This window comes from Sturnira hondurensis, unplaced genomic scaffold (genome assembly GCF_014824575.4).
Source record: "Sturnira hondurensis isolate 20B ecotype Veracruz unplaced genomic scaffold, ASM1482457v3 Scaffold0004257, whole genome shotgun sequence".
NCBI lineage: Eukaryota > Metazoa > Chordata > Mammalia > Chiroptera > Phyllostomidae > Sturnira > Sturnira hondurensis.
Window position 1 is genome coordinate 2,117,148 of NW_028076888.1, and position 14,540 is coordinate 2,131,687.

Here is a 14,540-nt window from a genome sequence, read left to right on the forward strand (position 1 = left end):
CATCCCCACGCAGTCACCTCTTTGGAGGCTTCTCACCTGTTCACCTTAAGGATCCCACCTACCCTCTCTGTCATGGAACTCAGGTGCGACTCAGCTTCCCTTTCTGCCTGGGGGTTAAGAGCTGGCCCAGTGGGGGCTGGCCACACTACTTACCAGGATCCAGGGAACCCCAGAGCCCAGCTCAGGGCCATTCAGCCAGAGCAGCAAGATAGGCAGAGGGAACCAGGCCCAACAGGCCATGGGCCAGGTTCTGCTGGGTTTGGAGAAGCGGGAGGGCTCCACGCATACTTTATGGTAATCCTGGCCCAAGGATCATGGCCAAGTCAGTGCTGTCTTTTAGGAATGTATACTTGCCCTTGAATCAGTGGAGTCTGTCCCACCAGGTGAGGGTCTGGAGGCATAATGAGCAGCCAGGAGCTTTGATGAGGAGGCGGGGAACACAGCACTGCCTACACTAGGAGGAGCCGGGAAACGAGATGTCTCTGCTCCTTTTCCACACAGTTCGCTCCCAGCAGCTGTAATCTCTTACTCAGAGGTGGCAGCTACATCAAAAGTGTAGGTGTTTGGAAGAGCCCCATGGATATTGGCGAGATCACCAACTCTGTGGCCCTTCCCATCCCTGCCCAATTCCTCAGCTTATAGTACTTCCAGCTGCAGGGGAAGCCTGGCCCAGTGCCCCATCCTCCTGTCGGGACCACCACCCTGCCAGGCTGTGCCACCACCACCGCAGGGCTGGCCTGCACGACACCCGGAGGAGGAAGGGTAAGGAGCCAACAGCAAAGATGTTTGAGTTTGCACGGGGGTGGTTTTACCTGTAGTGCCTTCCACGTTATCCAGGAACCAACCAGAACCTTGAAGTGTCGCCAGTATTTTCACCACCACAGCATTGAAAAATGGTTCACATTCAGTCTGTGATGAAGATCTCTTTTGTATGAGATAAAAATGATCCTTGGGAGGATTAAGTGGCAGAAAGGGAATAGGTCCTCTACACAGACTGGAAGAAAGCAAAAGTGGGACTAGAGCTAGCTAGACCCATAAGCCAAAAACACATGGTTCTCCACCCAAGTGACAATCACATCCACACTTGACATGTTTTGTATTTTTTAATAAAGTTTGTAATCCAATGGACACACAAAACAAAACTGCGCTGAGAAAAACAGTTTCATAAATTAAAAAGTGTTAGGAAGTTGTGGGAGAGGTCAAGGTCACATAGGAAGTGGGAAGCCGGTCTTTTTGTTGTGTGTGTGTGTGTGTGTGTGTGTGTGTGTGTGTGTGTGTGACACTTCCAGATAGCGGGAGCAGGGCCCGTGCTGTAACGAAGCGCACTTATACAAATGAGTGACAATACAAAGTCTGAGTATGAAAATAAGATTTTCTCTGAAAACACATTTTTGGCACAGATTAAAAAAAAATGTATGTCAGGGGAATCTGATTTTTAAGTCAGTATTATATATATTTATATATATTATATATTTATATATACATACATCCCAAGTTCTGCACATCCCACCAAGACAGAAAATCCTTCAGTTTGCTCTTTGTCAACTGTAAGCTGTACATCCTGGGCGAATCAAAGACGGTGGTGGCAGAATTAAGAAAGGTGACAGCCAAATGAGCAAGGGGAAGAGAGGGTGTAGGGACAAAACCACCCAATGAAATGTTCCTTGACCCCAAGGTTTCGGCAGAAGTTTGAGTCCTGCATTCGAGTCCCGGCGTGCGCTAACGTGCTCCAGGACGTCCAGAGCGCCACAGCCTGTCTTCACGATGCGAAAATCCAAGTCACTAATTTAGTGCAAAGGCAGTTCCATTTTCTTGTTTGTTAAAAACAAAAAAAAGTTCCACTGCCCTGTTTCTTTTCTCCAAAAAGAGGAGAGAGAAACCCAGCCCCAAGGTGTCTGTGAGTCCATCGGCTGGTGGTCTGTCCTTGGGCTAAATGTCATGTAAACATACACAGTAGCAGCACCACTGCCCAGAGCAGTCTGCCCGCCCGGCTCAGGCGGGCCGGCAGGAGGGCAAGGCTGGCCATCTGGCAGTGGAGCCTGTCCCCTTCGGCGGCTTCTTCCACTTGGCTGGGTTGTCCTGTGTTTTGTTTTGTTTTTTTTGCTGCAGTGTCTTGGGAAAATACACTGAGTGGTGACTGACCAATCAGTGGCTCACACAGAGGCAATGACAATCATGAGGTGAGGAGAAATGTTGGAGATGCTGGCGAGAAGGTCAGGGGCCAGACGGGACAGGTGACTTTCAGAGAACTCGCAGGGCGGGAAGATCTGCAGCACATAGGCAGGCTGGAGAAGGGAGAGAGGGGAGAGTTGGAGTCCCCGGCCTTCACGTCACCCACCCCACTGCCATTCTTCCTTTAAACATTTCCAACTTGAGGCCCAATGCAGACAGCCAGGTTGAGTCAGTTCCTAACCAGCTGATGTCCCCGTGACTTTGCCCACCAAAAGAAAACTACATGTCAGAAAACTAAAATGAACTTCCTGTGCACCTCTTCTGTATCATTAAGCTACAGAAAAACCTGTCATCTCAGCTGTCCCTGGACTGTCTCCAGGATGAGCAATGGTGGCCCCACCCACACACTCTGCTTGTTCCCTCCACCCAGAATGCCCTGTGCCCACCTCCCGAGGAACTCTTGAACTGCTCTAGCTAGCACTGGAGACCCATGCCACCAGTCTAGTCAGACTGACCAGCCCCACCTGTGTGCACACTGAGAAAGGACACTGGGCATGAGGCTGACCTGATTAGAGCCGGGGTTGGGGACATTGATGATCCCCGCAGCCTGCTTGGCCTGCAGATAGGTGATGAAGGCAGCCTTGAGGGACTCGGTCTGGCTCACGACATCCTCTTGGTCACGTCCACAAGGCAGAGCCAGCAGCAGACAGTAATCTGTCTCCACCTAGGACAGAAGGAGCTGTCAGCGATCAAATGCTTCCTCAAAACACAGAAGCCTATCCAACCCAGGGGACTTGGCCTGTACGTCCAGAAAAGCCCCCAAAGCCCACCTTCATGTTTGTTAAATGGGGGGAAAAAAGCCTTGTTTTACATCTAGAGGCATTTCACACCCCCAAAGGAGACAACCTGTCCTCTGTCGTCCACTCTAAGAATGCCATTGCTGTATCCCATGACAAGCCAGGAAGACAGGCAGCTGGGGGCCACCCACACCTTACATCCCTGGGGTGGGGCAGCTGCTCACCTGGGCCTTGACTTACCGTCATCCTTCGGGCAACCCCTTCTAGCTGTGAGACCTCCAGCCGCATCCTCTGGGCAATCCTCAGAGGAGGGCCTCCTTCAGAGAGGGGCAGAGACCGATGGGCCAGGACGTTGTTGCCAGAGATAAAGTGGAGCTGCACAGCAGCCGTGTCATTCTTGAGGGCCAGGAGGCCCTGCCACACGATGGGATACTTCTGTTGGGGTGGGGTGGGGGGACAAACAGCAAGTGAGCTCATGGCTGGAGAGCAGAGCCATGCTGGGCATGGCCCCAGGCAGTAGCTTGCTGGGCTAAGTCAACTGGTGATCTTAGGACATTTTGTTTTACTTTACTTTTTTAAGATTTTATTTATTTACCTTTATAGGGGAAGGGAAGGAAAGAGGGAGAGAAATATCAGTGTATGGTTGCCTCTCATGCATCCCCTGCTGGGAACTGGCCTGCAACCCAGGCATGTGCCCTGACTGGGAACTGAACCTCAGTTGTTTGGTTTGTAGGCCCGTGCCAAATCCACTTAGCCACATCAGCCAGGGCTGATCTTAGGGCATTTTAACACAGCACAAAGCTTGGAGGGGAGTAGTAGGGAACCCCTCCCAGGCTTACCTTCAGAAGCTGGACCATATCCACAGGCCTCTGGGAAGTCAAGTGTGGAGAACAATCTGGTTTGGGGGAGGGTTGGGCTTCAGTGTGCAGCAGAGCCAGTCCCGGAGGGGTGCTAGGGCCTGAGGTTGTGGAGACAAACAACGGCTGCTTCGGGGCAGCCTGAGCAGGGAGGGGGCCCGGGAGGTCAGGCTTGGTGGAGACAGATACAGGGGAAGGATAGGAGATCTGGCTTGTTTCTGCCTGGGTCCTCTGAACCTGGACATGAGGTTCAGTTGGTCTATTTGCAGGTATGGTTGGGAGGCGAGGCTGCTCTACTCCTGTCTGGGTCCCCTTCGCCTCCTGGGAGACCTGAGGCATCTTGCTGCTTGGTGGCTGGCCTGGCTGGCTAAGCTGTGAGGGCTGGCAGGGCTGCGTAGGCTGGACAGACTGTGTGGACTGCACAGGCTGCTGCGCAGGCTGTGTAGATTGCACAGGCTGAGTGGATTGCAAGGGCTCACCCTCAGGAGGAGTACCCTGGAGTTGGATGAGAAGAGAAAGAGACAGAGTCAGAGCCTGTAACGCACAACCCCTGGCCCCAAACCTACTGGCCTGGGCCGCAGGTAGGGTCAGGGGCAAGCATCTCCTTTCAGCTAGGGCCATGGAAGGGGCTTCAATCTGCTGGTGATGCTCTTGGGCATTCAGGATTGAAGATTCTGGTTAAGAGGTGGTAACCTGTTCCCTCCCTCTTCACCCAGACAAGCAGAAGACACTGTCCCTAGTCTCCTTCCTGTCCCTAGTCTCGCTGCTGTGATCTGATCCTTTTAGCCTGAAATTCAGGAAGCTTCTCTTTAAACACACACAGAGTGACGTACTTTAGGAAACACAGTGGCACCTAAATCACTGTTTGCACCGGAAGGCTAATTGGTGATCCTCACCTGAGTAGAAGCAGCCTTGGTTCGGGAAGGCAGGCCAACAGAGGTGGTGGCAGGAAACTGAGCGTGTGTGAGCTGAGCCGGGCCATGGTAGGTACGGATGTCCCCGTATCTGTACTCCTGAAACAGCTCCCCACTGGAGTGTACTATCTGTACCCCGTGGGTCACCACCACAGGCGGGCTCAGAGGCAAGCCCTGGAGCTGGTTGCTGGGGGTGACAGTGAGGATTCGGGCCTCGCTGTGAGGGGCAGGGGCAGGGGCAGGGACGGCTTTGGCATCTGTTGTCTTGGCACCTTCTTTCCCTGGCTGCTGAGGCACCTTGCTAGGTGGTGGTACCTTCACCACGCCATCTGCTGCCCGGGGCTGCTCGCTGACTGCTGTCACATGAGGATGCACCATGATCCTCACATCCCGAGGAACAGTGTATGGGTGCAGTCGGTACTCAGACTGCATGACCAGCACTTCCGACTGCACAGGGGCTGTGGCTCGAGCAACAGGGAGGTGATAATGAACTTCTTCCTCTGGAGGGTGCTGGGAGGCCAGGGCAGAGACACCAGCTGTGGCTGGCTGGGGTGTGCCTGCCCGCTGTGGGGCCCTAACCTCTATTTGCTGGGGCTGCAGGGGAGCCCGAGGAGAGTGAAGTGTCTCTGGCCGGATGCTATAGGTGATGCTGGGCAGCGTGGGTGTGTTCATTCTCACTTCACCCTGGGACAAGTGGCCAAGGGACACAGTCTGGGTGATGCTGTGGGGTGGCATGATGACAGACTGCTCTGGGTGTATGCTGGAGATGAACTGAGGCACAGGAATGCCTGCAGCCAGCATGACCGTGGCATTGGTGGAGAGCGCGGTGGATGTGGTGCTGCTGGGATGGCATGCCCTTGGGAATGGAGACGGAGCAGGCCCACTGGGTCGAGGAGAATGTGCATCTGGCTTTGTCACTGCCAAATGGGAGACATTTCGATCTGTTGGGGTGCTGGGCCCCGCAGTGACGTGGTTTACTTCTGCAGGTAGTTTGCTGGGCAGAGCAGGTGGGTGGTGAGGAGTGAGAGCAGACCCCAGGTTAGCTGGCTGAAGAACCTTGGTCTCTATTTTGAGGGTGACAGGGTCAGCAAGCTTTTTATTAGTAGTGACTATGCTTGGGGCGAGAACCAACTGGTTGTGAACGAGCACTGGCGGTGTGTTTATGCCCTGGGTGAGAACCTTCACTGTGCCACCCTGGGTGACAGGTGTGGACACAGAGAGGTGAATGGGCTCAGGCTTCTCCAAGGAAGGACGGTCGGCCTTAACAGATGAAATCACTGGAGATGCATTATATGTCTGGGCAGTTAGCACCAGAGTAGAATGGGTGGCCACATTCGCATAGCCTGAAGGAGCTTGAGGGCCTTTGGGCGGTGGCTGTGATGGTGTGACAGCATCGGGTTTGACCTGCGACTTGGACACCGACTGCTGAAATTCAATGTCCATGGCACTTGCTGGCGGGATCTGGCTAATCTTGGCGCTGATCCTTTGTGGGCCTTCAGTCTTCTGCCCTGAATAGCTCAGGAGCACAACCCCTTCGGAAGTGTTCACACGCAGCCCAGCTCCAGAGCCCGAGTCTGCCGGACGCTCGTCAATCACAGACATAGACCCTGGGTGAAACCGACTGTTTTCGTTCGTGCTCGATCTCTGCTTGCACTTTGCTGGTGGTGCAATCACTGCACCTGCCACAGTCACTGCACCTGTTGTTGTGGCAGTCACGCCACCTGATGCAGCAGTTGCCGAACCTGCTGTGACCGTCACTGCACCCGCTGCAGTGCTCCCTGCACCCGCTGCAGGGCTCGCTGCACCCGCAGCGGCGTTCACCACACCTGTGGCAGCGTTCACGGTGCCCACAGTGGCATTCACCGGAGTGGTGAGAACGTTCACTGGCCCCGTGAGAACATTCACTGGCCCCTTCAGGACGTTGACAGGGCCAGCAGGAGTGTTCACCAAACCTTTCAGTGTCGTCACTGAGCCCTTCACAGGCCCTTTCAGGGCATTCACTGGGCCAGTCAATGCATTCACTGGGACCAAGGAGACATTCACCAGACCAGTCAGGGCGCTCACCAGGCCAGTCAGGGTTTGAGGAGCTGGTTTTGCCAGAGTTATCTTTTGTGAATTCTCCAAATCAATGCTGACAGGCATGCGACTAATAACAGAAGTAATTTTGGGAGCAATGACTGGAGCCACCTTTTCTTTATCAGTGGCCACTGGAACCTCTGAGGCCTGTGTGTCAGAGACATTAGTTACTGGAGCTGCTGGTTTTTCTTCTACGAGAGACTTTTTAGATTCAACTGGAGGGGGTGGTGTCTCATGCAGACAAGGGGCAGCACTTACAGGCTCTGCAATGGCAGCTGTGACACTCGTGGAAGTGATGCCTGTGGCAGACACGTATTTGGGGTCCATGAGAATCTTTCTCAGTGTACTGGAGCTAGTGTCAATGTCAGAGGCTTTTGTGTCTGGGGGAAGAGCTGGAGATGGAGTGGACTGAGCCCGAGGTTCCTCCTGCCTTGTGATCCACTCTGTCACCTTAGTAGGAGAACTCTGGTGCAAGATCCCCGCAGAGGCTATAGGGGGTGGAAGCTTTGCTGCAGTTACAGAAGGAATTGTGGGGGTAGGTATGCTTGCATCACTGGGTGGGGTCACTGGATCACTTTCAATGATGGAATGCACCTTGAATCTTGCTTGGGACTCATTATCCACCAGTGCTGGCTGCGAAGGAGGGGGAGGGTCTGGAAGTGCAGTCATCTTGGTTGGAGTTTTTTCTTCAACGCAGCTTTCTTCGGATAAATTTTCCCCGGAGGGAATCTCGCTCGAGTCAGAGGCATGTGGTTCTGGAGGAATGGCCTGCAGATTCTCATTCTGCTTTTCTTCCTGTGGAGTTTCTGAGGGTTGTACCACTGTTGCTTCATTTGTAGCAGGACTATTACTGCTTTGAACTTGGTTGGCTTTTGAGACAGGAGCCTCTACAGTAGCCCTCTCTGCAGTAGCCGTTTTCTTGTTTGCATTCCGTTTGCGGCGTGATCGAGTTGTTTTCTGGCGCCCTTTGTCTTTCCGAGGGAGAGCAACTTCGGCTTCTTTTAATCCCTTGGTTTCCAGGACTGGGTGGGAGGTTTCGCTGCTGTTCCCTCCAGCTTCCTTGGTATCTGCTAGGCCTGCTGAGGGGTTAGGGGCACTGACTGCTGGCCCAGAAGATTCTGTAGTAGCCTCAGTCTCCAAGATGCCAGACACGGCCTCATCAGTCTCAGGCTCCATTCTCACCTCAGGGGACTGCTGCTCTTGAGAATGGGTCTGCAGGTCTGTCTGAGATTCTGCAGGGTAAGGTGGAGGTGCTGGGAAGTTTTCTGGCTCCCCAGAAATATCATTGATGATAGAGCCAATCGCTGCAGCCAGTTCTGTTTCACTTGCTTGGTGTGCAGGCTTGTCCCTGTCCTCTGCAGAGAGGCCCTCCGGTGCATCTGTACCTGCCGCCTTGAAAGCCGCAGAGGCGGAGGTTTCAGTGAGCTTTGCAATGTTCTCCACAGCCTGCTCCAGCTCCATCTGCTTGGCTAACTGATTTGCTTCTGGGGACAGCTTAGAAGCAGACAGATCTTCCTTCTCTGGCTCCTTGTCTGGGTCAGCTGGATTACTGTCTACCTGAGAGGACAGAGCCTCCGTTGGGGGACTCCCGCTCTTCTCGGGGGACACTGCCCCAACCCCCGCTTCCTTTTCCACGGCCAGTTCTGCAGGGCCTGCAGCCACAGTGGGACTGACAGCGGCATCCGTGGCTTTCAGATTTGCAGACTTGTCCACTGCTGACCTAGTGTTTCGAGATCTTCCTCTTTTTGACTTGGAGTTTTTTTCTGGGGCTGGTTTTTTCTCTACCACTTCAACTGGGGTGGTTTCGAGTGTATTTTTGTCTGTGCCGATTTCTTTTCTGTCCCGTTTCTGTTCACTTCCTGCTTCTTCTTTATCAGTCTTAGATTTTGTGTTATTTTCTTTCACATTTACTTGGGGACTCACCTCAGTGGTGGCCTCAGGACGTTCAGCATCAACTTTCGGCTCATTTTTTCCCTTTCTCCCTTGTGGGCCACCAGCACCAACGGATTTTTGGGACCGTGGGGATCTCCATCCCTCAGCTGGTTTAGGTGTCTCAACTGGTTCTTTTGCCTCAGTCTCATCATCCTCTTCAGCTCGACGACGCGTTTTTGGAGGCCTTCCCCTCCTAGGGGTAGTGGGGACCACCACAGCCTCCTGAAGCTCCCGCTCCAACCTCTTTCTGGTCACTCTCGGTTGCTCCATAGGCTCCTTGATTGGAGAGCGGCTTTCGTGGTCACCCATCGTTGCATAGACGCTCCTTACATTCCGGCGCCTCGTTCGGCTGAGGGGCAAACTTGGCTCAGGGTGTTCGGTGTCCGTGGTTGAGTTTTTAGAGGCAGTCCTTGTAATCTTCTCAGCCTCCATCTTCAACTCTAAGAGCTTCTGGGCTTCTCCCCGAGGAGAATTGGACCGCCTGAGTTTTTCCCGGTCTATCCTCTCACTCTTCCTCGTGACGGGCTTTTCCACGATACTTGCGGCAGCTGCCAGAATTGGAGTCTTGGAACGTTTACTTTTGTTTGGCTTTTTATCTTTTGTAGGAACTGGTGGATCAACCTCTACATCTTCGGAAGCTTGAGGCTGAACCTCAGGAACTTCGGCTTTCTGATTTGCAAGGGGCTCAACACTAGCAGCTGAGTCTGGCTTTTCCACTTTTGGCTCATCAGCTTCCTTAGGCTTCTGAGTCGGTTTTGAAAGTAGTTGGGTATTGTCAGGTTCTGGGTCTCCACTGGTCTCTACGTGGGAAAATGAGGCCCCAGGAGTTGGAGGCTTGGCATCTAGATAAGGCAGCTGGTCAACTGATGAACTTTCTCCAACAACTAACGGAGTCCCGGCAGCATCCTTCTCCGTGTCCCCTCCTGGGGGCAAGTCTGCTTGCTCAGGTTGTTCCACAACAGGAACTAGTTCAGAAGCAGGTTTTGCTTCTTCTGAAATGGAGGCTGGCTCAGTAGTTTTCTCTTCCATCACCAAAGGCACCTCTCCTGTTTTATCACCCACTGTCTTCTCCACTGATGTGGACGCCAACTCTGGAGCTACAACAGTGCCACAAGGAGGCCCAATGGAAGATGGGGTTTTCAGTTCTGGCTCTTTACTTTCAGAGGTGGATTCCGGGGTCTTGGGATGATCCTCCATATCTTCCTGTTTCTCGAGTTCTTTAGGTTTTTGGTCTTTTTCTTTTTCTTTCTGTTGCATTCGTGTGAGTTCCATAAATCTGCTATGGAAAAGAACTACTGGCTCTTGAATCAAATCAGTTGTGCTGTTCACGCCATCAGACGTCTGCCTCCCGTATAACCTACCAGAAACGAAGTCAGGTTCCTCATCTTTTCTCTCTAGGTGCTGCAGGCGCTTGGAATCTTGTTCAAAGATTGAGCTGTGTAAAAAACGAGAGGCAAATAATTCTTGCCTTTCCTGTTCTTCTTCTTTGTGATCATCTTTTTTATCATCTATTTTTCCTTCTGAATCAGTCCGAATTTTCTTCTTTTTCATGTACCAGGACGGAATAGGTCTTGGAGCAGAGTCAACTTTTTCTTTATCTTTGTTGTTGCGAAAATTAGCAAATCGAGAGTCCCAATCGAGAAAAGACCAATTTTCTTCTCGAGATGAAGAGAGGGATTTAGCTCTTTCGAGCAAAGCCTTTGTATCCGGGGTGATTGTCTTATCCAATGCAAAAGAATAAAACTTGTTCCTTTCTAAAGAACTGGAGAGCCTTTCATCTCGTTCACGTAATTTATCTTCTCTGTCCCTCAATAAAAAAGATAACCGAGAACTTTCATATAATGCAGATGCTCTGGGTGAGTGGGATTTATGCTCACCATCTTCATCAGAATCAGAAGGTACCTCGCCAGGTTCCAAGTCACGTACAGACCGTTTTCGAAGGCTGTCTCTCTTAATTATGCTGTTTGGGAAACTCACATCAAATCTGCTGGCATCCTGCTTAATTTGAGAGTCCCATCGATTTAGTTCATCTTCAGAATTCAAGACAGATAGCTTTATTTTGGCCATGTCTGCCATCTGTTCTCTCTTGCTGGAATCATAAGGATTAAATTTTAAGGATTCTTCTCTGACTGTTACATTAGAAAAGGGGAGACCCTTTTCATCTACTTTAGGGGACCCTTTTACTGGCATTAGCCTAGGAGAGCCTATGAGATCCTCCTCCTCGTGGAAGGAGCCATGACGGATATTGGGAGAACAGCCAGCCCTTTCAGAATCTTCACTGATTTGGCGTGAACTTCTGTAATTCCTCTCTCTCTTGGTGCAGATATCAAAATCAACATGATCCATCCTTTTCTTTTTGCTGGGAGGAGAGTCATCAGTGACATCTTGAGGGGGTTTACCTACCTCATGAACAAGACTACGTCTTTCATAGTCATCTACATCTTTTTTAGGGCTGCCAAACTTCTCAGACTTGGCTATTTCCATCTCCATCTGCTGTTTTCTACGACTCTGCTCCATTTGTTTTCGGTAACTCTGCGTGTGATCAATATCAATGCCAATTTTTTCTTCAGTATTTACTGCATGTGGTTTCTCTTGGCCTGATTTACATTCAAGTGCTTCATCACGAAGACTGCAATAATTTTTCCTAGTATCTTCCCTCTCTGGTCCTTGATCATCTAATAGCTGTAGCTGTTTGGGCTGTGGTTTTGACGGTGTGGGTTTTTTTGATTGGATTTCTTGATTTTCCACAGATTCACCTGCTGTTTCTCCCAGCCTTGCTTGTAAGTCTGAGATGGGCCTTGGGCCAGTCCCAACAGAAATACTGGCAAGCTCCTGACAGTCTTTGGGGCTGGGAACAGCATTAAGTCTGTCTAGTTTGATCTTTTTAGAATCTCTTTTAAGAATTTCTTTCCTCACAGGCTTTCTTTCAGACTCTCCTTCTCTTAGCAGAATGACATCTCTAGATGATACATCAGCCTGCTTTTTTAAAAGCACCCGAGCATCTTCCATCTCTGGACTACTTTTCTTGACTTCGGATTTTTGCCTTTCTGCTTTCAAATTGGAATCTGCAAAACGTCTTTTCCTTGCTTCCAGCTTTTCCAGATCCACAGCACTGACCCCATCAGCAGACTGCTCTGGTTTTAGGTGCTTCCTGGGTTTGGGCCTGCCTTCCTTATCTACCACTTCAATGTGGCTGGAAAGTGCCTTTTCCTTTGACACTTTCATTCTAACAGATTCCAGTTTAGACAAGTCAGATTTTGCAGGCTCTGTGTGAGAGACCTGAAGTTTCTGATCTAGGGCAGAAGACTTAACAGTGTCATTATCGAGCTTGGCTTTCAGCTTTTCCAAAGCAGTATGGTCAATCACTTTCCCCTCTTTTTCTTTCACTCGAGTCAAAACCACACAAGGCATGAGTTCTAAGCGGTTTTTTGCCATTCCTTCTTTGTCGGCTTTCTCTCTGTTCAATTTATTAGAACTCCTTGATTTTTCAGGACTCTGTTCTCTTTCATTTTCTTGGTCTGTTTCTGAAGACTGAGAACTAGGGGAATGAACTTTTCCTTTTCGTTTCTGCTTGTCAGTTTTGTCCTTTTCCACTTTCTCCTTCCTTATTAAGCGTCTCTCTCTTTCTATTCTCTCAGGATCAAAAGTTCTTTCTTTATCTGTCTTTTCATTTTTTGTATAGCGTTCCAAACGAGATTTATCAAGTTTATCGTATCTTGGAGGGGAAAGTGAGCTACAGCTGCCACTCCGGTCTGAGGACCGGCTATAAATCCTCCTCTCAGAATCACTTGGCAATCTCTCTGATTGGGAAGGAGATGTTCCAGGACTCTGTGGGCGTCGCAAGTGCACGGGACTCTGACTGCGTTCAATCGGCCTCCTCTCATGGTCTCTGTCTCGGTCAGAGTCAAATCGTTCGCGTTCTCTTTCTCGTTCCCGTTGCCTGTAACTGTATTCCCGAATATCTTGTTCATAAGGATCACTTCTATAATCCCTGTATTCCCGAGGATCATCATAATATCGAGATTCATAATAGTCTCCTTGATAAGTTTCCCATTCTGAGTAAAATTCTCTCCCTCGAGCTGGATAGTCCCGTCTGGAATCATCGCCATATGTGCCTGGAGTACGAACATTCTCATAGTATGTGCGATCTTGGCTATAGTCATAAGAACCTCTTCGTTCCTCTCTGCCAAAAAACAAACAACAAATACTTAAGTTCTTTTGTTTGTCATTTATATAGCAAATCATACATGTAAGATTACAAAGTCCTGCTTCTAAAAATCTTTGCCATTGTTTAGTCATTAGTTAGATCTGTACTAAAATTAATTTCACTTTCTCATTTTACTTTTTAACATGGCTCCAAGAAAACTTAAAATCACATATGTGGCTTGTATTATATTTCTATTGGGTAGCAGTAGTTCAACCCCTTTTGTTCTTTTAGTGCTGGGTATTGTGACTTATAATAAGCACTAGTATCAGAGAGCATCACATCCCCACCTTTCTAAATCTTTTGTAATGATCCTTTTCCCAAAAGATATTCTTACCACAACTTGGGGAACAAATACACTGTGTTCTGGACATAGTATCTGAGGGAATAAGTAAAATGCTACTTAAACTTTAAGCCCTTAGGCAAGTGGGCCATCACCTGCATTTCTGAGCTGAACTATCACTAGAGGTAAAGCATTTTTTACTAACTACTAGTGAAAAACCATCAAGGTTGAGCTTTCGGGAATTTGGCTGTGGGGGACATTTTTCATTTAAAAACCTTCCAAGTTGGCCCCGGCTGGTGTAGCTCAGTGGATTGAGCATGGGCCTGCAAACCAAAAGATTGCAGTTCGATTCCCAGTCAGGGCACATGCCTGGGTTGCAGGCCAGTTCCCAGCGGAGGACACATGAAAGGCAACCATATGTTGATGTTTCTCTCCCTCTCTCCTTCCTTTCCCCTTTAAAGATAAATAAATAAATAAATTTTAAATAAATAAATAAAAACCTTCCAAGTTGTTCAATGACCACTGTACCATATTCTACATGGAAATGAGTCAAAGAAATATATATATGTTCTATGATTTAAACAATAATGAAGAGGCAAGAAGAGGCAGTAAAAAGGCAATGCATTCAACAGGTTTCTGGCAACCCAATCAGGATTTGGCTCACCCTTGTCACAGAGCCTTTTTATACGTGAACTTGGATGTCTAAAGGCATGTCTCACACACAGCCTTTTGTCTAACACACGTGTATAGGAGAGCTAGTGGTAACAATTCAGAGGACTTCATCTCACAGGCTTGTTTGGACAAACAGCTTGATCATGTATATGGATGACAGTTTCTAATTTGAAATGTGATGAACTACTGAAAAATCTGATGACATTTTGTTAGAATGTTTTAATATTCAGTCTAAAAAGAAATGGTCAATTTGGGGTCAGTTGTAAGCTAGCAGAAATAGCCTAGCCTAAGTTAACACAAATAGCCTAATTCAGACTATGAAATCTTAAATGATTCTGAACTATATTCATTCTTAAAAGAAGAGAAAAAGTATCAAATACTACATACCATGACTCATTGAAAAAATTAACAAGGGGAAATAAGGTTTACTTTTTACATTGCTAAAGTTAGTAATTTATGTTTTGGCTTACTCACAAATTAAGAGATTTCAGTTTAAAGCAAAAATCTTGATAGTCTTTTGAAAGTCTGTTTTCTTAAAAAAATTAACTGTATAAGCATATGCTTGTTGACAACCAGATGTTGTCATTACTAAATATATACAGCATTTAATAGTTTATAATGTATTTTAACATG

At 49.0% G+C, this 14,540-nt stretch overlaps 1 protein-coding gene across 1 annotated transcript in view; it reads right to left on the reverse strand.

Moving 5' to 3' along the window:
• Nucleotides 1-2,080: 2,080 nt before the first annotated feature.
• SPEN (spen family transcriptional repressor) overlaps nt 2,081-14,540 on the reverse strand; it is a 77,476-nt gene continuing 65,016 nt past the window's right edge. Inside the window, exons 11-15 of the mRNA XM_037045140.1 lie at nt 4,723-12,931; nt 3,809-4,321; nt 3,210-3,404; nt 2,738-2,896; nt 2,081-2,285 (exon numbers count right to left, since the gene is read on the reverse strand). Of these exons, the coding sequence (XP_036901035.1) occupies nt 2,154-2,285; nt 2,738-2,896; nt 3,210-3,404; nt 3,809-4,321; nt 4,723-12,931 (9,208 nt within the window). The 3' untranslated portion in view covers nt 2,081-2,153. The remainder of the gene's footprint in view (nt 2,286-2,737; nt 2,897-3,209; nt 3,405-3,808; nt 4,322-4,722; nt 12,932-14,540) is intronic.